The sequence below is a fragment of the Ischnura elegans genome, chromosome 2, assembly GCF_921293095.1.
Source record: "Ischnura elegans chromosome 2, ioIscEleg1.1, whole genome shotgun sequence".
NCBI classification, from domain to species: domain Eukaryota; kingdom Metazoa; phylum Arthropoda; class Insecta; order Odonata; family Coenagrionidae; genus Ischnura; species Ischnura elegans.
The window spans coordinates 20,501,502-20,521,387 of record NC_060247.1 but is presented as its reverse complement, the minus strand read 5'-3'; the positions used below and the strand labels follow the sequence as shown (position 1 = coordinate 20,521,387).

The window sequence follows — 19,886 nt, the reverse complement described above, 5'->3', positions numbered from 1 at the left end:
AGGATATCGAAGGTTATACTTACCTTGCAGCTAATTGAGTGAATTTGGTTCAGGATCTCACTTTGAATGTATCAACCCACATGCTTGAATTTCGCCTGACAATACTTGCACTTTTTCTTTTATTTTTGATGAAAGGCGCCTTTCAGTGTTTTTAGCTTTTATTGACTGTTATAAACATATTTGAAATATTTTCCCTTATAATCATGCATATAGTGCTCCACTAGAAGCTGTGGCTTCAGCTTCATACATAGCTGTGCAAATTTATATCGAATTTTATTTATTCGCACTAGTTATTTTTTGGTTTTTACTTTATAAGCTAACGGTTTTTCAGTCAATATACATGTGAGGTTCTAGCATATATTTTTAAATCCAAGTTTTTATTTTTAAGTAATGAATAGCAGAGATCTCTAGATCAGAGAGTGCTGACAAGGAACGAGATTTTTCTTTTATATTATTCATTGGGAAGTTACGTGAAGAGATTACCAAAATTATGCGTCGTGCATCTTTTCAATCTCTCTGTGTTAAGTTCGTGAAACTATTTGCGGAGTTGCTGACATATGCGAGTTTTTAAAGGTGAGTCAGTCCTCATTGATATTTTTTCCACATTGAATCCGAAAAAGCGAGTTATAAAGTACTTAAATTCAACCTTCCCTCTCTTGTTGTGAAGGCAGGCACCATCACGCTAGCTTCGGAATTTCAGAGCTCAATTAGTGTACCTTTCGCTCCATTAACATTTAAATTCTCCGGCTAAACGGCATGGTTGCGTTAATTGCGTTCCTATTACCTACGTCGGCCGCTCAGAATCTTCAGTCAGTCACGGGTACAAGGGGGAAAAAGGTGAAGGATAATTTTCTTTTCACGTTATTTCAAACTCACCAGCTTTATGTGTAGGCTTTCGACAAGTCTAATTGCACAATAAGCAAAATTCAGCAACAGCATCTCCCTCACGACTACCGACGAACTTTGCATTCAATATAAAATTGCTTGCCCGGCTTTTTGAGCTCTAAATTTCTAGATTGCAGAATGATTAAGTTTGATATGTTCGCATCCAGTGCCTAATTCATAGGCGGTGTGCCAAAATAAGCTACAATTTCCTTGAAAAAATTAACAAACTTGCAAATTTTATTTCAGTGCCGTGCGGAATTCATTATAAGAGGCGAAATATACAATTATGAATTGAATAAATTCATTATATGATGAATGTCAATGTTGTGAACCTTTGCATGGCCATTAGAATATTGCCTCATCGACAGGGTCTATTTGTGCTTAGATTAGTATTATTCTTGAAGAACTTGGGAGTAGTGAATACATGTCGCAGCACATTTTGTCTTGTATATTGCACTATAAACATTTCTGCATTATACGTTTCAGCCCTTATTTTCCACGCAAATTTTTCGAAATTATTCATACTGCCTTTTTGTATTAATCATTTCAGCGTTTTTCTCTTTTCTTAAATCGGGAGAATAATGGTTTTAATGATGATAGCTATAATGTTTAACAGGCAAAGGACCTGGATTCTTTACCTTGTGTGCTTTGTTACAGCAAGCTTAAAGATAGATTCTGCTCAGTGCCCTTTAAAAAAGGACTGAGTAAAGTTAGCTAAAGCTAGATAAAAATCCAAGCCAGAAGGTAGTTTAAAACTTTCCAGAATGTTTCCATTTTAATTTTCACTCCCTAAGAATTATTTCTACTCCGCTTGGTAACCTTTTCGAAAAACTGAAGGGAGCTGAAAAAAAATTCCTTGCATCCAAGAATTAGTCAACCTTCCCTGAGGGATGAGGGGTTGAGGAAAACGAAACAAAGTTCAGGAGATAGATTATGAAAAAATCCAAATCACTGAACAGTTTACTCGGCTCATGGATCCTCTTTTAGCGTTCGCGAAAGAGTCGGGCGGAGTCCTTGGATACCGACCCTGTCCTCCCACTCCTTATGGGAAAAAGATTCCTCTCTCTCAAACGCCATATAAGATCACGGATGAGCGGGCAGGTTTAAAAGGAGACGTAAGGGATGAGCCCTCAACGGCCAAAGAACGGCGAGGATAGAGGCGACTTTTTTCAGGCCTTAATAATTGAACTAGGACATGACTTTGTGAGAGATGAAAGGGGACCAGACCGTGTGGTATGGGGAGTTGGAGGAGTCATGTGGGGTACAGTGCGGAAAAGTTGGAATAAGGTCGTCGAAAGAAGAGAAGGAATCGTGTTGGTTGGCGGAGAAGGAAGGAAAAGGAATAAGGAGGTTTTCGGGAGGATTTCGTTGAGAATATGCTCTCACTCCATCCCTCGCGTGGTGGATTATGGGTTTTCTAGTGAGGTGGAGCCGAGGACGTATCCGGGGTTTATTTCTTTTCCGCGAGAGAGGCAAAGGGTGAAAAACCGGGATGGCTGCGGAAGGAGTTATAGCTGCAGAGATGGGAGTTAGATGGAACGTTAAAGGGTTTTTAGCAATGGGACGGAGGGAGTGTTCTTGCCGGTCGGTGGCATGGAAAGAGCCAGTAGGACTGTAAAAGTCTTATTCTCCGCATCATCGGACGGAATCAAACGCATCCCAAATTTGGTTGGATAGAGCTAAGCGGGGCCAGATTTCAAGGGGTTGAGACGGCAAGGAAAGACAGAAGGAAAGTTGCGTTATTGCAGGAGGGGGAGTGGTGGAGAATGGGGCTGTGCGGTGGGTAAGGATAAGGAGAAGCGGTATCGGTTTTGAGGGATGGATTTCGCTGCAAAGGGAAGGAGGGAATGGAACGAGCAAATATCTCCCACACCCTCCCTCCCAATTTTTTCCTTTCCCCTCGAATGCCCCAGCCCGGCCCCTATCTGATAAGTTACTTTTGCGTGCGGTTTTCACTGAAAGGAAGAGATGGGGAAATGAACGTGCCATAAAAGGTTAAAAGAACGTCGAGTGGAGAGGGGGAAGTAAAGAGATCTATGTTTTGGAGGGGGGATGATAAAAGGAAGAATCCGGCTTGGTAGAGACGTAGCCTGTTGGGGGAGAATTGGGGAGAAAGATGTCAAAGGAATTGCGAAGGGGTTAGTTTTGGGAAGGGGATCTCTTTTGGGTGCTCCACGATGCCGAATCTTGTGAGGGAGGGGAAGGATATCGTGCCCGGAGATGCCTTATTGGGCGGTACGGTGAAGCGGAAAGTCTCTGCGTGGTGGAAAAGCCCGGTGGATGGGGATGGACTGATTTAAGCCGGGATGAAAAAAAGGGTTGGGCTTGGAGTTGAGCGAGGCGGGTGGGTGTAGTGGATTGCGATTGAAAATTCAGGTTCATTGTTCTCGGATTGGCATCTGGGGACTCACCCCAACCCCTCTCTGCTCACGCCTCGTTGCACTACAAATTCGTTTAATTTTTGATCCCACCAGAGCCCGTCCAGACTCTTCGTCCTCCGAGACTCATTTGAATATCCCATGCCGTGAAATTTGGTTAGCCTTTTCTGATATCGACAAGTCGTGTTTCCTTATACTATCGGGGCCTGTTCCTTTGGCGAAGATGAGTCAGCCATCGGCTCAAGCTTTCTTTATTTCGGGGGTGAATTATTCAAGCCCTTGTGTTTCTGCTCCGAGGCAAAGCATTATTTAGTTTTAGGAGTGCTTTCCGACTGTTTGATTTGCACGCGACATCTTTATTTAACTTCACGGCTCACTGATGCAATATACCCAGAGGAATTCGAAAATAGCTGATTGTGAGCACGTTGTGGATTGTCTCTGTTTAGTAGCTATGTTTTGCCCGTGGGAAGATTCAACCCTTCGTATGAAAATCTATTTCTTGGCCTTCTGGAAGAATATTTCCTATCCTCCTACTCCCTTTGACCCTTACTTCGGCTTCGCTTCATTGACGACACTTTCATTCTTTGTCCTATTGAAGCAGATTCGTTGAACTCCTTGATTTCGGTACTTAATTACTTTTCCGAGCTATCCTTCATCTCCCATCACTCCACCACCTGAATAATTTTTTTAGATATTTCAAGTTCCTTAGAAAATGGAAAATTCAAGAGTTCAATTGGTATTGTACCCACCAACACCCAAACCGCAATCCTTGAACTACGTCAGCTGTCACACGCTTAGCAAGACCCCATTTACTCTCCTTCTATCCTAGGCCATAGAACTGCAAAAAACCTGACTCCCTAGAATATTTTCCTAAAAACATACAGAAAATAATTGAATCAAAAACTTGAAGCAATCTTGCATTTGGCTGCACCTAGCGTTCGATCCTCACGCGATTAAGAGGACCCACCTATTTCTATGAGTGTACTCTCTAGAGATGTGCGAGTACTCGAAAATTCGAGTCGAGTCGGGTATATGGTACTCGACTCAAGTGTTTCGAGTAGTATCACGAATGCCCAGTCGAGAAGAGTAGTTTCGGTTACAGGTCTGTCTAGGCCAGTAAGTTCGAAATTTTCCGACAGGAGGTGATACCCTGAAACTCAAGTGATGATATCGTTTTTAGAGTCGATAAGTCGTACTAGTGCCTTGGTCTAGGAGTTTCAGCTCGTTGTATTCGTAGCAGTCAACCACCATATCAGTCGACGTGGGCGTCCATTAACTTTTCGTCAGCCGACCGTCTTCCAACCCGGCGCGGCGTGCCGTTATCAGAGTGGACTGACCGCTGTACCGCTCATACTTTCTTACGTAAATACTTTAGTACCCTACCATACTTTCTTTACTGAAACGCTAATAGTATACGTAAAAATAGTTTAGATTTCAATGGAAAAAGGCAAATTTTTGGTTTTTGGAGACAATGCTGGTTTTTCCCGGTGTTCGACGCCATAATCGGGTGCCATATTTTAGCCTTTTTGAGTACTGCGTACTTCCGATGTTAATTTTTGATTATTCCTTTATTACGTTTGGATTCCTCCTTGAACTTACAAAAATAGAGTTTCTATGATTGATTAAACGAAGTAAGAAATGAAGAAAAGATATTTTGGTCAACAATGCTAAAGATACGTTCAATAGTTTGTTCGCTTTGTCCACTTAAATTTCATGATGATTCAAGATGGTAATATAACTTTTAATGAAAGTTCCTAAGGTTCCCTTATCTTGCAACTTTGGCAAGAAAGCACTTGCCGCAGGCAGTAATAATGTAACATGGAGACGTCAAAACCTGCTGCCTGTTAATGTAGAACATTTGGTTTTACTGCATAAGAATTTGAAAAGATCAAATATTACATGATTCCTTTACGCATATATTCTCTGTTAAAATTTTGCAAATGCCTTTACTGAGGGCTCTATGGAGCAATTTGGATACATATATTAATTAAATTCACGACATATTACTGCAGGTTTTATTATGCTTATTCAGGTCATTTTAGGTTGTGCTGGTCAATTATTCTTAAGGAACTGTTTAAGATACATTAATTTTCATTCATTCTCTAATTCTGGCACGATTTACTTCACCGTTCCGCGTTATCTTTAACTTTTTTTTTAATCAAGCTAAGCATTTGGAGTAGATAATTTGGGATAGAAAAAAATGAGAATATGTTGGAGCATGCACTGCTGTATTGCCGGGCTCACAATTGACGTACTTGATCTGACTTGATACTCGACTCGAGATCAAATGGTACTACTCGCACATCCCTAGTCTTCTCTTTTTCCTCCTTATTCCCACCTCTCTCCACCCTCTCCCTTCCACTTTCTTATTCTATCCTCTTCATCTTCTAGTTATACATTCAGTCCCGTTTTGCCTTTCCCTCGAAGAAGAATGAGAAATGGTCGAAAGTTTGGAACTACACGCGTTAGTGGTTATTTTATTTGTGCCTTCTTTTTTGCCTCTCTTGGTATCTTTTTATATGTATCACCTTTGGTTGCCCTCTAAAATTATATTTATTAGTACTTATATAAATTTTTATTAAAATTCATTCTATATAAATGTTGTCAAGTGGTACTTGAATTTTGAATTCATGGTAAAAAACGAATATATTATGAAAAATAAGTATAGTAATGCTCAAAAACGTGTAATCATATTCACATATTTTATATTATGACTATATCCTGTATTATGTACATAAATTATTTTTTTAAAGGGGAAAATAAATAAATTCAGGGATATAAAAATCCAAAATTTGTATCTTGTTGCTGTAATATTATTTCAGCTCAGGTCGATGATCTTAGAGAGAACGAATGTGATAAAACGTCTTCTGTATGCTTATCAAGGGATTTGCAGTGAAGAGAACGAGCTTTGGAATAAAGTTATTTATTTCCTTTGGAAGTTACTCTTGACCGGATAGCATTATCTCATAATACTTTACGCGAAAAAAAATTATTTAATATCTCTCTTGAATATTTCATTTTCATTAAGTGATATTTTTAGGGGAAGAAAAATTTATTCTTTTAAAATCAATATGGATTTTCACGAAGTGAAATACTCAGGAGTAGATTATGCTCTCTGACGGAATCACATTTTTCATCGTGGTTGAGCCAAAGAATAAGGGATGGCAATTGACAAGCCACCAAGAAGATAATAATCTGAATTTTTACGGAATTGATCCTCTCGGACCGTAAGATTCCACGCTCAGGATTCGAAGCACGCTCTTGTACCCTCAATAAACGCCCGCGAATATGACAACAAATCGTTCCTTTTCTCTTCCTCGGGAGTGCCTGTCAATGGCTTTTACCGGATTATTTTCTCTACACACGTACACACCGTATAGATTCAATTTGATGCTCCGGCTCATTGTGTTCTCGCGTCGGCCACTCCTCTTCCGATGGCGTGACGCCCAACTCTTCCGTATACGTACGTACCTTGTATCGGAAGCGATGGGAGAAAAGGCCTGCCATCACTAAGATGACACTCGCATAACCCTCCCACCTCGCCTATGCGACTCCTTCGGGATCTTTTTGACTGGCACTGTCGTTGCAAAGCAGTGACAGCGTCTTCCATATCAATTTTTCGAATCCATTTCCTTCACCCAAAACCCCACTCCAACGCCATCCTCCTCTCCTCTATCCTATCTCCAGTACACGGCTTAAACTCATTTTATTTTCGTTGCATTTCTTCCTGAACGTGGCAGAAAGCATTTCTCCAACACTAAGAATACAGCTTCGCAAATGTCATGCGCTCACGCCCCTCCACGTCTCGAAAAAGCTACCTACAGACGAGGCGTTGAATTCATTCTGGTTCAAAACTTTTATATGCATTTTTCGACGAGGAAATTGAGTCAACCATAGAATGGAAAACTGAACTGTCACGACGGAAATATCTGGCAGGGGGTGAAAAGAGGGAAAGGGAAAGATAGGATATAAAAAGAGCAGGTAGCGCGTCAGAAAGATTTGATGTCTTGGAGGAACGTGCCGTGGGTGCATATGAGTAACCTGAAGCTGCACCAATGCTCTTCCTTTTATCTCTTTTTGGTGTACCGTCGAGCCCGATCCAATTTAATTTGATATTTTTTTTATTCTTGGTGGGTCAGGAAAAGTAACCTCATCTCACAGAGGGACTTTTAAACTTTGGTGATAATTTTCACCTGTATATTTTTACACTCAGAGAGATTTTCCTTACCATCAATTGGGAATAGCTCACAATTCAATAACCGGACAATTTAAAGGAGCTTAGTTTTTCCTAAATTCTAAATTTCATCATAAATCAGAGTATAATGGAATATCATTTTTAGAGGCTATAAAGGAAAAAGTTTTTTTTAGGCCAGATGGACAATATTGAGGTATAATTGAGATGTTCTTAACATGCTACACTGCACTGCTATTTCCTCAATGAGTGGTAAGTAAGAACTTTTCAGGCGTTAGCTATGAGGGCATGATAATTATTATAACAATGTTTTTTTTTGCTATAGGTAATTATGAACTATGCAGACACTCCAGCTGATAGCGGCGTTACATTGGATAAATATCTCTGAAGAATACGGGGATATTTTATATTTAGGGTTAATTTTTACGAATTTCTACGGTTCAGATTAAGCTTAAAAAAATATCATGTTAAATATATCTTTACTTATTCTTTATGTGAATGCATTCTAAAAAATATCAAATATTTTAAACTATATTTTTGTCAAATAAAACACGTGATACTCTTGGATATGTGACATAGCAGTTGATAAAGAGCTCTGAGAATACAGTTAACTATTTAATTTATTTAAATTATAATTCTTATTTGAAGGTTTCTTCTATAACATTTTTTCAATGCTTAAAATATGCTATGACAAATGTTTCAATGCTTTCGATGCTCTTTGAAAACCCTTGAAATAATACTTATAGCTTGTCATTCTGGAAGCCCGTAAAGAAATGAAGAATAATTTGTTAGTGAAACCAGCTTTTCGGCAAAATAGTGCTAAATTCGGAGTTAACAGAAAAAATCGTAGCATTATATAAAGTTATATCGTCATAATTTTGGTTATTCTTATTCTAAAATACTTATTTATTTTGTAATGCATCGTGTCTGTAGATTTTTATAGTGGAATAAAATTAATGAGCATAAAATCATATGGGGCCTCTTTTGGTATCGTTGAGGTGTATATTTAATGAGAATTCAAGAATAAAGCCACGGGTTACAAAGGTACGGAGAAAGAAGCAAATGCGGGTCCTTTATATTTTTTCGTCATTTCCATTGTCCCACTTTTCTTTCTGGCATTGATTGGCTCACATGGAATGTTTCTGGTCCCTTATTCTCTCGAAATATCCCCAAAGACGTTGCACCCTCGCTGTCAATTGAATTAATCTTAATGGAAAGACTCTTTCCGCCCACCTTAACCTCACCCGATTTTCTCTTTTCATCTGTTCTCGTTTCAGTAACTAAAATCTGTCTAATCTCTTCCTTCGTGCATCATACACAGGATACATTACATGTGATGAACTTAGCAGCCCATAAAGGGAAGAAGTGGTCGGAAGAGACTTGCTACTTCAATATTCCTGCCATGACCACCCCCGGTGAGAAGGCTAAAAGCGAGTCTAGAATGCGTCAGCACCGTGGGAGAGGGCTAGTATGGTTGCAGTGGAAGCTTGAAGGGGGTGTTACGTGAAGAAAAGGGTTTGGCAATGGGTGCGAGGTGAGGGGACAAGTCTTTTGGACAATGCGGGAGTTCATAAAATGCTCAGCGCTTTATTTAATACACGCGTCCCAAGGAGTGGGTGGCTCCGATGAAAGGTCATTTGTCAGCGACTCGACAGGGGGACTATATTTCACTCATTCGAACCCCAGGCCTCACTCTGTTGTCCCTAACCCCTCCTGTTTTTTTTTCCTCCTCAGACACCCAGCGGGGGCAAAGCCGCGGCTTAATTGGAATCTCGAACTCCTATACAATGGTTCCCATGTTTTTTTTTACATCTCTTTGCGTCAATTATTCATTATGGACATCCGTGTGCCAGGCGTTAAATGAAATTATATTTTCTACAATAGGGACTGAGTGATCTCGATACGGAGACCTTTTTCTTTTCTTTGTCGTAGATTTTACTTTCCTTTTAACATTGCAATGAAATAAATTATCATCACAGTGAGAGTTGTCAATAGCGGGGGAGAGCGAAGAATGAATTTTCTTTTCTTCATAACGATATAAGACGATCGATTTCGAGCTCGTGGTGTGAAAGGATGCTGTACCACCTCTCAATGTGGTGTTTGCGTCACTTCTGATGCGCAATTCTTGCTTAATACATCTTCATTTCCAATCTCAAGGTAAAATATATATTCTTACTAGCGTTAACACTGAAGAAGAGCCCTGAGTATTTTACCTTGTAGAGGCATTTTATATTTCTCTTTCTTTGCAACGAATTTTTTAGAGAAATTAGCATGTTTCGCTTAATTCCTTCGGATAAATTTTAGTTCCATGGTAGATCCTTCCTCAAATTCCATTTGAATGTAGGAATGTTTTTTACGTAATCACTATTTAATTACAGCATCCATGAATTGCGAGTAAGGAGGGAAAGCTAAAAGATTTGTACGCAACTGTTGACTTAACTACGTCTGAAAACTTACAGATCCATCGTCAATGCAAAAGTTAGTCCTGCGCGCTACCAAAACTAAGACTTAAGATGACGCCTACCTTCCGATCGGTGTTGTTATGTGACGGATCGCTTATATAAAATTCGTGCTTTCATCTTGAAATTTTCAGTATTGATTCAATTTTAAAGTTGATCTATTTTTACACCCTCTAAACCTTCAAATAAAAGGATACATCTAAAACGATAAATCCGTCGCATTAAAGATAGGTCAAGCAGAAGGTTTGCGTCATTTGGTAGATGGTGAAGCGTGGGAATATTTCATTCTTATATTGTTTTAATTTACTAAATGCATGGTGATAATCAGTTTATCCACTTATTTCTATTTAATTTATTCATTGGTTCACGTCTTGTAAAATTATTTACCTAAATAATCGATATTAAACATCAGCTTGTAGTAGATGAAAACAGGAAGAGATTTAGCCTGGCTATAGATATCGAGGACCAGCTGTCATTAGTTTAAGCTTTCCGCTCTTTGTTCCGTCGTCTTACAAAGCTGCCTTGGCCATTTCTTCTCCTTTTCCGGCACCTACATCCTAAGGAAGGTCATCAGTCACTTCACAACCACCCAGCACCCTTCCCAAACCTTCAAACCCATTCCCTTGCTAGAATTAACCTCTCCGTTTGCCACCCTAGGAAGTTCAAGGGAGGGCCAACACTTTCGAACAAGATCCTTTCGCTTCCCTGCATCCGTCTCTGGCCGAACCACTTTCCATCCTCTCACTACAACGTCCTTGTCACCATCTTTTATCTCCACTGTAAACGAGGTTCATGCTATATCTTTCCTTTTTCTTCATGTCCCTAGAGATTTATCGATGACTAATACATCATGAATACGTGTGGCTTCCTCATTTTTAATTTAAAAAAATGACCAAACGGCTTGCCTTATTGAACATAAATGCTAAAATATGAGGACCAGAGAATTCTCATCTTTCGGTAGTCAAACCATTTTGAACTTAAACTATCATAGCATTCAATGGAAACATAAATTAGAGAAATTTAAGTAGCGCAATTCATATTTTACACCTAAATATGTTTAAACGGTTGAAAATATAATAGTCAATCGGAATTTTAAAAATAATCTTTTATTCTTTCATGAATAATAAAAATGAGATGCAATAAGCTACCCTTTCGAAATAAAGGGAATAATTTCAATGGGTCAAATTAACTCGCGTGAATAATAATGATTACTAGTAAATTAAGGCTATCAAACACTTTATTACGTAGCAGTTCTTGATCCCATCCATTCACAATTTTTTCCCTTCAGTTAACTCCATTTACCGAATTCTTCTAAAATAGAATTAATCAAGTTTTAAACGTACCGACGATTTCTGTAGCTGTGAACTCCCTTTGTTAGAATTTAACATTGTGTAAATTAATTCATTTTTAAACTCCAAAGTTCGTTTCAGTTTCTTAATAAAGCAAATCGAACTTTTGATTAAAAGGATCATTACAGAATGGAGATTTTGTGTTAAGTTTAATAGTATCACGGAATCACTAGGGAAGAATAAATAATTGAAACTGTTAAAAAAATTTACCTATCTCTGTTCTTTTAGCTATATTGTGATAAAACCTCTTTTATATATATGGCATCATAAAAAATTACTCTACAAGTCTTATGAAGGCGACGAGCACAAGAATGAAAGTGTCAATCTAAAAAGACTTTACGTACATTCCTTAGCCAACCCATAAAAATGACTACGCCCATGCATAAATTACAGTGTTGTCTTTTCATGCACTCATTTTCATAAATATATTTGTAACGTTTCTGTGAATCAGAAATCATAGGACGAGTATACTCATATAACAAGTAGGCTAAAGTACTGCAAATATAAATGAGCTCTCTTATTTTTGTATTCATTAAAAAATAGAAGAAATTACCTTCATTCTCGGTAAGCGGCTATATTTTTGTCGGATAAAATAATAACAAGATATTCATATCGGGAGGACGTTTTTAATGCTTGATTGAGTTTATCCCGTGATATTATCCATAATGTGCTGCCCAACTAGTAACCTCTAATAACTGTTGATTGGTGGCTTTGAAAATTCATATCCATGCTTGAACCTATTTATCTGGAATACGCAAGCATAGCACTCTATGGTGAATTTTGCGTAGCATAAGAAAATATATTGCATTATGAAAGAAAATTATAATTGCATATTAATTTATTGTAAAAGACCAGTTTAAATTATTTCATCTGATGCACCTATTCATTCCTTCTGGGTGTAGTGAATACAACATTTTTTACGTAACTATGCAGTAATTTTTAGCAATGAGCTGCGCGATTTCCATCACCGTCCAAAATTTATCCTCCATTTATTGACAGACTCTGTGAAACCGTTAATCCCGATATATATTGTTGGGAGTGTTGGAATGCAATGTAGTTTTTTTACGCTCCCCTCATAGCATCTAATTTTTTTCCTTCTTTGATTTAAAAAAAGCAGTTGCAATGTAATGCTTTGAATACATGAGAAATGGAGTTTTCTGATTCGGGTGAAAGGATGAAAGCGCCTGGGAAGTACTTTATTTGAAACCATTATCTCTAAGGCATTGGAGCATTTGTTGGCCTGGAGGCACGCGCTGACAGATTCAACTCATTGGCTCATTGGTTATTCCCTTGATTTATGAAAAATATTTTCCTTCTCTCTCTCTTTTTAGGTCATAAAAACTACTCCCATCCCTGCCAGTCACTCGATTTCTCCGTAATCTCCTTTTCCCCATCGCTATTTCCATCCCCCTTTGGGTTCGTACATATATTTCCTTAATTCCTACCCTTTTCGGACCCCTTCATTTCATTTCTAACATTTTCTACCCTCCGATTCCCAATTTATATTCTTGGCTAACCTCTTTTCATTTATTTCTCATTGGTCCACTCTCACCCGTACCTTCTCCCACTTCCCGTTCATCACTTTCGTCACATATTATTTCCATCATGGTCTGCCCTCCCGCTGTGTTGATCCCTCCAGTCCTACCCTAGCCTAGTCACCCCAGGAGCACCCCTTGACGATCATATCGATTCCTCAATGTCCAAATAAATGTGCCACTCTTTTTTTCCATCCCATCCTAATGTATTCCTTAAATTCTTTAATTTCCCGTCTCTTCCAATCTGCCGATCCACCTCCTGTTCATTCCCCGCCTCATTTCTTTTCCCTCCGTAAGCCCAATATCTGTACCGTTTGAGAAGAATCCCCGGTGGTTTTCGTTCTCTCTCTCTCTCATCGTCAAAGGTCACTGTCAGGCTTTTTGTTCTACAAGGAAAACATTTCTTTTCCAATGATTTCATTTTGGAAATATAAGACTTAAATTTATTCCAGGAAATGTATGAGTGTTCTCAGTACGTTTCACATTCTTTGTACTTTGATCTGGGGTATTGGTGATTGCTATTGGTGGCATAAATATCCTCATCGTCGTGCTATGCAGATTTACTTACCGTAAATCTGAGGACTCTTAATTTTTTACTCTGCGAGATTTTGATTTCATTACATCATCTAAAGAAGTAAGGGTGAATCTTCATCTGGCCCATACAGCTTTGATAATTTTTATTGCAATTTATTTTTCTGGAAGATAAATTGCACACTGCTTCTGTCGTTTTTATTATTTCACAATTTGAATATTTGAGAAACATTGTATGCGTTTTTATGTTGGGGATGAAAAATTCTATAGTTCATTAAATAAGGGATATTTTAAAAATTGGTTTGCGTGTTGCGTCTCATTTCTGTTCACGGATCTAGTGAATTGTTATTTTACTAATTATTTTCTTGGAGATGTATACATAAGATTTCTTGGCCTCATTGGCTCTCGCCAGGGATCCAATAAACAATGACTCTCAATGCCTTGGCAAGGAGTAATTATTTAGCTAATTCTGTAAATGATGCCCTCATTCATCATCATATACTTCTTTCTTTGTGTTCACTTTCACTGAAAAATTATAACTACTATGGTATCACTTACGCGAGTTACCTCATCCCCAAGCATGAAGGCATTTTTAGTTTTGGTATAATTTGTTGGTTCCATAGTTCAATTGGTGTCCTTAAGTGTTATCAATGTTACAGAACATCATATTGTTATCATGTTTGAAGTTTGTGGACCGTGAATATCTATTAGGAATCCCCTCGTGTTTACGTAAGTTCCATTCCGTTTGTTGGTTTCCCCGCGCTGGCTATTCTCTCGGCGCATGAAAGGTGGGTTTCAGCTAGTCAACGGTACGAGTGGGCCGTGCGGAAGAGAGAGAATATGTACAGGAAGGTGAGGTGTGCATTGAAAAAAAATAGACGTCAATCATACGTCTGCCGTCTAATTAAACGACTACAAAATCCGCCGCGCAGGTTCCTCGGTTCCGAGCACGGACTAACCGGGTTTCGTTGATCATTTCGCTCAGCGCCTCTCTGTTGTTTTCAGCATTGGGAGTGACTGTTGTTGACCACTTTTCCACCTTCCTCATTCATCCCCAGCTTTCCCTTTCTCCCTCTCCCGTCCACCTTCGTCGTTTTCACTCCCTACTCCCCCGGGAGTAAATATCCCTTCACTTGGTTCTCTCCTTCGAATTTTCTCCCCTCCCAAAGTTATTGGATCATGAGTGTGCCGAGAGCGCTCAGTAGAGTAGCTACATGCAGTTCCTTGTTATACCCGGGAATATATCATAAAATATATATTACATAAATTTATCCTCAGAAATAAAAACACAAGTCACCGAAGTTATCAGAAATTACGGAATGGAAACACTGAGTGCGAATACGTTTTGAGCTTCCTATGATATTCTTTTTAGCAATACTATTGCTGAAAAGAAAATATTTCCTTCGGAATGAGGCAGAGAAATTCCTAAAATGGGTTATCCGCTTTGTACATGTTCATCCGATTTTTCAGTTTTATTCTGTCTGCACATTTAACAGGAATGTGATTGTGCTCGTTCGGCATTCCTTCTATTGCTCTCTATTCATGTGTTCTCGGTATCGTATTAGTAATGTATGATTTGTATTCCTTTTCGTAAGGCTCATTTCAACTTCGTAACAGCGAAGGCCGTCGGGAGTGGGAGGTCGACTGGTCCATGGCCCAACTGAAGATTTTTTTGAAAGATATAATTTAACTTGAAGGCCTTCAATGAACACTCACTTTTCCCCCCGACATGCAGTCTTCTCTCCAAAGAGATCCTTCTTTCCTACCAAGACAGTCATCAACTTTATGAACTGCTGCCAGTTGATTTTTTGGTATGCTTTAATATCTGTTTCCGTAGGAAAGGAAGCCGCTCCATTAATATCAGCATCGGTACAAAATGCTTACGTCAACCACTGTAAAAATCATCGGACAATTAGAAGAAAAAATTACTGACCGCTCATTGAATAAAGTCATCGAGGGAATAATTTCGTCAGTGATGACGTTTTTTGTGAAACTTGATATTTGCATTCACTTTTTGATCCTTCAGCTCGTATATGTAATCGATCTTTTTAAAAAGAGGCATTTTCTACAATGTTTTTTGGATTACTATAAACAATTTTGTTTATCGCTAATATTTTGTTGAAACCTATGAGCAGCTGAGTGATGTTAACTCTTTTGTGCTTTCAGTTCCGCCAACCATTCGGAGTTCTCCCGCCAATGGGCAAGTCACCGTTCGCAAAGGTGGATCAATCACATTGGAATGCAAGGCTTCTGGAAACCCTGTGCCAACTATCACGTGGACAAGAAAGGTATGTTCGACCGAGATCTATGTTTTAAGGTACAACGTGAAGGTTTTTAAGCCTTACATGGGGATTTGTAAAGATATATATCTTTTGAAAATATCACACATGAGGCCTTAGTACCGTCCCAGATGGTTTCGTCAGCATGGAAGTTCTTTTTTTTTGTTTCTATCTGATAATGAAGGAGTCCGATTTTTATGACCGTCCAAAAATAGCAGTGATTGTGTTCATTCTGTTTTCAATCATCTTAACGCCATTCTTTTAAGGTCTAGTTACTCTCCGCTATTATAAATTCTTAACAATCTCCAGTCGATGCTTACAATTAGTTACGCTTTGCTTTAATGTTCGTAACTATTATTTTGTGAAGATGCACGTAAAGTTTAAAAAGTGCGTGGATTTTATCATGCATTAGCAATTACTTGTAATGGTAAAATGTTTTAGCTTTATACAATGGAATTAAAACACTTTGATTTACATATGATAGATTTACGAAATTTTTATAATTTTTTTTTTAATTTTCGTGAAGCGCTTAATAATGGCAGAACATCATGCTATTTCTGTGATTCTGATTCAACATAATGTATTTATTTTTGATGGAATAAGGGCTAAAATAGTCCTTAAAGGTAAAATCCATGTTGGACACAGTAGAGGTACTAATCAATTCATTGCTGAATGTAGTTTTTAAAAATTGCTCGTCATAAGGCATGATTCATATTCTATCATTTTAAAGTTTTGGATTTGAGGGTTCAATTTTCTCTCCAGTCGATCACATTGTGGAATAGAAAATCGATAAAAACAAAAGAGTCTTTGAAACAAAATTTTAGTTGTTTCCAATCGAATCACATTGCTATTGTTTACCTGTGGGACATATGTCCTTTGTCTTCGATTCAAATACATCTACTGGGCCTCCGGAAAAATTAAGGAGAAGTTCATGGGGAACACAAGCCGGGAAGCGAACGTTTTTTTACCATCGAAATGAATTATATTTACTGAAGAACACAAAGGAATTCTGAATAATCAGGCTTATGAAAAATTAATCAGCATATTTGCGATCTCTGGGGCATTGGCGAAACAAGGGAAAGGGTCCCTCCGCAGACAGAATCAGAAAACCGATTTCTTTTTTTTTCTATTTCATCGGAATCATTAATTGGTTATCAAGAGGTATGTCTGGTGATCCCTGCCATATTGGAGAGAGGAGTGGCTTCAACGGCGAAATGAATAACGATACCTACCTTGCTCCCTTCTCTTTCTGGGTCCGATTAATATTTTTTCCTCCCATTCATTTTTTTTCACATCCTTGCAGACGCACCTTTACCTCACGCTCCCTCTTTGGCTCCATTTTCATTCTCTTTTCCATTATTTTCCCTCTCCCTTTTCCTCGTCTTTTCTCCTCCGTCCTGCTTTCCTTGTATTTTCCTCTTTCATTCCCATTTTTCCAATACTCTTTTTTTCCTCCTTTGGTCCTCCCACTCCGAAAAATAACCGCTTTCCACCTCACGGAGCTTGCTCCGATTCTCTCTTGTTATTTCCCCTTCCCCTCCCACTCTCCGCTGTTTTTCTCTCGAACTCGTTGCCCAGGAAATCGTGGATAAGGTGAAACCCGGAGCAGTGGAGAGTGCAGGGTGTATATAGCTCAGCCTGAAATCCATCCCTATGTTTCTGGGTTCGAATAAACGCTAGTCGGAGCAGAAGGCTAAAGTACTGATGATAAAAATATTTATATTTGAAATATCTTCAATGATGACGTTTAAACGTGATGAGCTTGAAAATTTATCCCTGTTTTTACTTTATCTATATAAAAACTATCATTATAACATTTATAGTAATTAACAAATTTAGACTTTGGAATCTTACTGAAAATATACCTAGTCTTGGCAATTAGAAAACCGTCAAGCCTCTTTCAACATTAATTTTTCATTTGTTTTCAATTACGGGAGTAAACTATGGACAATGACTACAGCAGAGAAATCAAGGGAAGAGGCTTTCGAAAAACGGTGCTACAGAAAAATGATGAAGATCAAATGCATCGACTGAGTGAGTAATGAGGAAATCCAAAGAAGAGTAGTAGAGAAGAGAAGCCTCGTGAAAACCATTATAAGAAGAAGAAACAATCTAATCGGTCACATATTGAGACATGATGGCCTGATGAAATCAATCATCGAGGGACAAGATAGCAAGAACGAAAAAGGAAGACCTCGAACAAAATATATTAATCATGTAAAGACAAACTAGAAAGAGAAGTGGTATGTGGGTTTGAAAGTGTTAGCTGATTGAAGAATTGAGTGGAGAGCTGCGCCAAACCAATCTTCGGATTGTTGACCAGTGATGATGAAACAAGAAATAATTATTTTAGGGAACGACATCCAAACCCTGACCTCAGATCTGTTCCCTCCTTATCCGTGGAAAGTTATAAGCACGAATATTACAAAATAGAAGCCTCAAGTCAGCCTCTAAATGTGTTGTTACCCACCGCGGTTGTAAGTGGGTGTACCGTTGTCGACACCCGCGTCACTGGCGGACTAATTGATCCGAATTTCAGGGGTGTAATTAGTGGTATTGACCATAATTTAGGCGCATGATGATGTGATCTATCATATTCATTACTTTTCAATGCTTTTCCTTGCAAGACAAACATTGTGTGGCAAATTATTGGAAAATAATGGATCGCAGTGAACTCATCGCCGCGGACATTTTTGGAAACCTATTAAAATGCGACTGAAGAGGTAACATATATCAGCCCTCAATGAGATGAAATTGGACGTCCTCTATGCAGGTTATATCAAGGCAGGTTCTTGGTTATAAGTATTACCCGATCGCCATTACTGGAGAAAAGCGTATCTTTATCCGCGCGTCCCCTGCCCGCTGCTGTCCACATACTATGCCCACCCCATCGCTCCCCACCAAAAGCCTTTAATCGACCCACTTAAGCTGTTCTGCCGTTTCGATTCTCCACCGCTCCGTCATCCCCCCCCTCCACTGGCCCTCCACCAATTTTCCACCTCTTCCCTTTCAACTTTTTCATCCCAAACCCGTTCGATTCCATCCGTATCCCCTACGTCCCATTTGCAGCCGAACGCCTTCATTTGATCGTGACACCGGACACTGGGACCTCTCCAACCATTCTCGATGAGACCGGCCATGCTCTCCAACTCTATCCCTCCTTTTCGTTTCTGTCTTTCTCCATCCGCCACTATTCCGATCTCAATCTTTCCCTCGTTTCGGGGACCCTCTAGGTGAACTTAAAGTGACCGCTCGGGTTATCATCAGGGTGAGTTTTTCTAATGCCGAAAAGTTTCAGTAAATTAATGATCTATTCGCTTCAGAAGCTTACTCTTCTTTGAGAACGGTAGTTGATTAATGGCTCGGTAACACGCTGGAGATGGAAGAAGTTCAACACATGCAAACGTGACAAGCCTAACCGCAAGGTGTCCACGATTCTAATCCTTTAAGGCGGAATGTTCCCTACTATGATTGATCTGGCAGAATTTGAATATGATTGATCTGGCCGCTTATGTGTTGGCTTGAGGAGGAATATATATGTCACTGACAGTTCTGCAGTTGTGAATAATAATTGTATTAATAGTTTTTAATAGTATTAGCATTAATATAGGGAAATGCTACCCACGCTTTTAGTGTTTTGCTTTTGAAACATGAATTTTAAATTCCCATATAGGCTTCTGCGGAGATTTTGACTTTGGGCAGACGTGGTTCGCCGATAGGCACAACGGGGGAATAGTTGGGGGTGAGGGAGGGTGGAACCTCCTAGCAGCAGTGGAGGTTCGAAAAAATTACAATATTATCTAGTGTAAATGGGATACTCAAGATATTGTAGCTCCAATAGCCCCTCTCTGGATCATTCACTCAATGTAGGCAGTGATTCTTCCGATTTTTCTTCCGCATTTATTCATTATTTTTGGGCAATATTTCGCCTAATGTTCCAGTTGGCGAAATATAGTCCAGAAACATGGACAAACGCGGAAAGAGACTCGGAATAATCGCTGCCTACATTAATTTTAAGTTAATAATAAGTACATCAAGAGTCATTTTTCAATGACTAATTTGCATCATCCATTGTTGAATCAAGTAGCCAAAGCTCGTGTTGATATTAAAATTTTTAAGTATATTCTATATCTTATCCGAAATTTGTCACAATAGACATTTTTGAAATTGAAAAAAAATACGGAATAGGGGCAGAGGGTAGTTAACCGTAGGTACTAATTAGACTGAATTTGACTGAATATGCCGGAAATTATCGACTTAAGACTCTAATTATTGGAG

The 19,886-nt window shown here is 38.8% G+C and overlaps 1 protein-coding gene across 2 annotated transcripts in view; it reads left to right on the top strand.

The window, feature by feature from the left end:
• The window catches only part of LOC124153454 (lachesin-like), an 810,730-nt gene that overhangs the window by 735,898 nt on the left and 54,946 nt on the right, over positions 1 to 19,886 (top strand). For both annotated transcript variants that reach the window (XM_046526611.1, XM_046526610.1), the window contains exon 4: positions 15,496 to 15,617. In XM_046526611.1, coding sequence (XP_046382567.1) covers positions 15,496 to 15,617 — 122 coding nt within the window. The remainder of the gene's footprint in view (positions 1 to 15,495; positions 15,618 to 19,886) is intronic.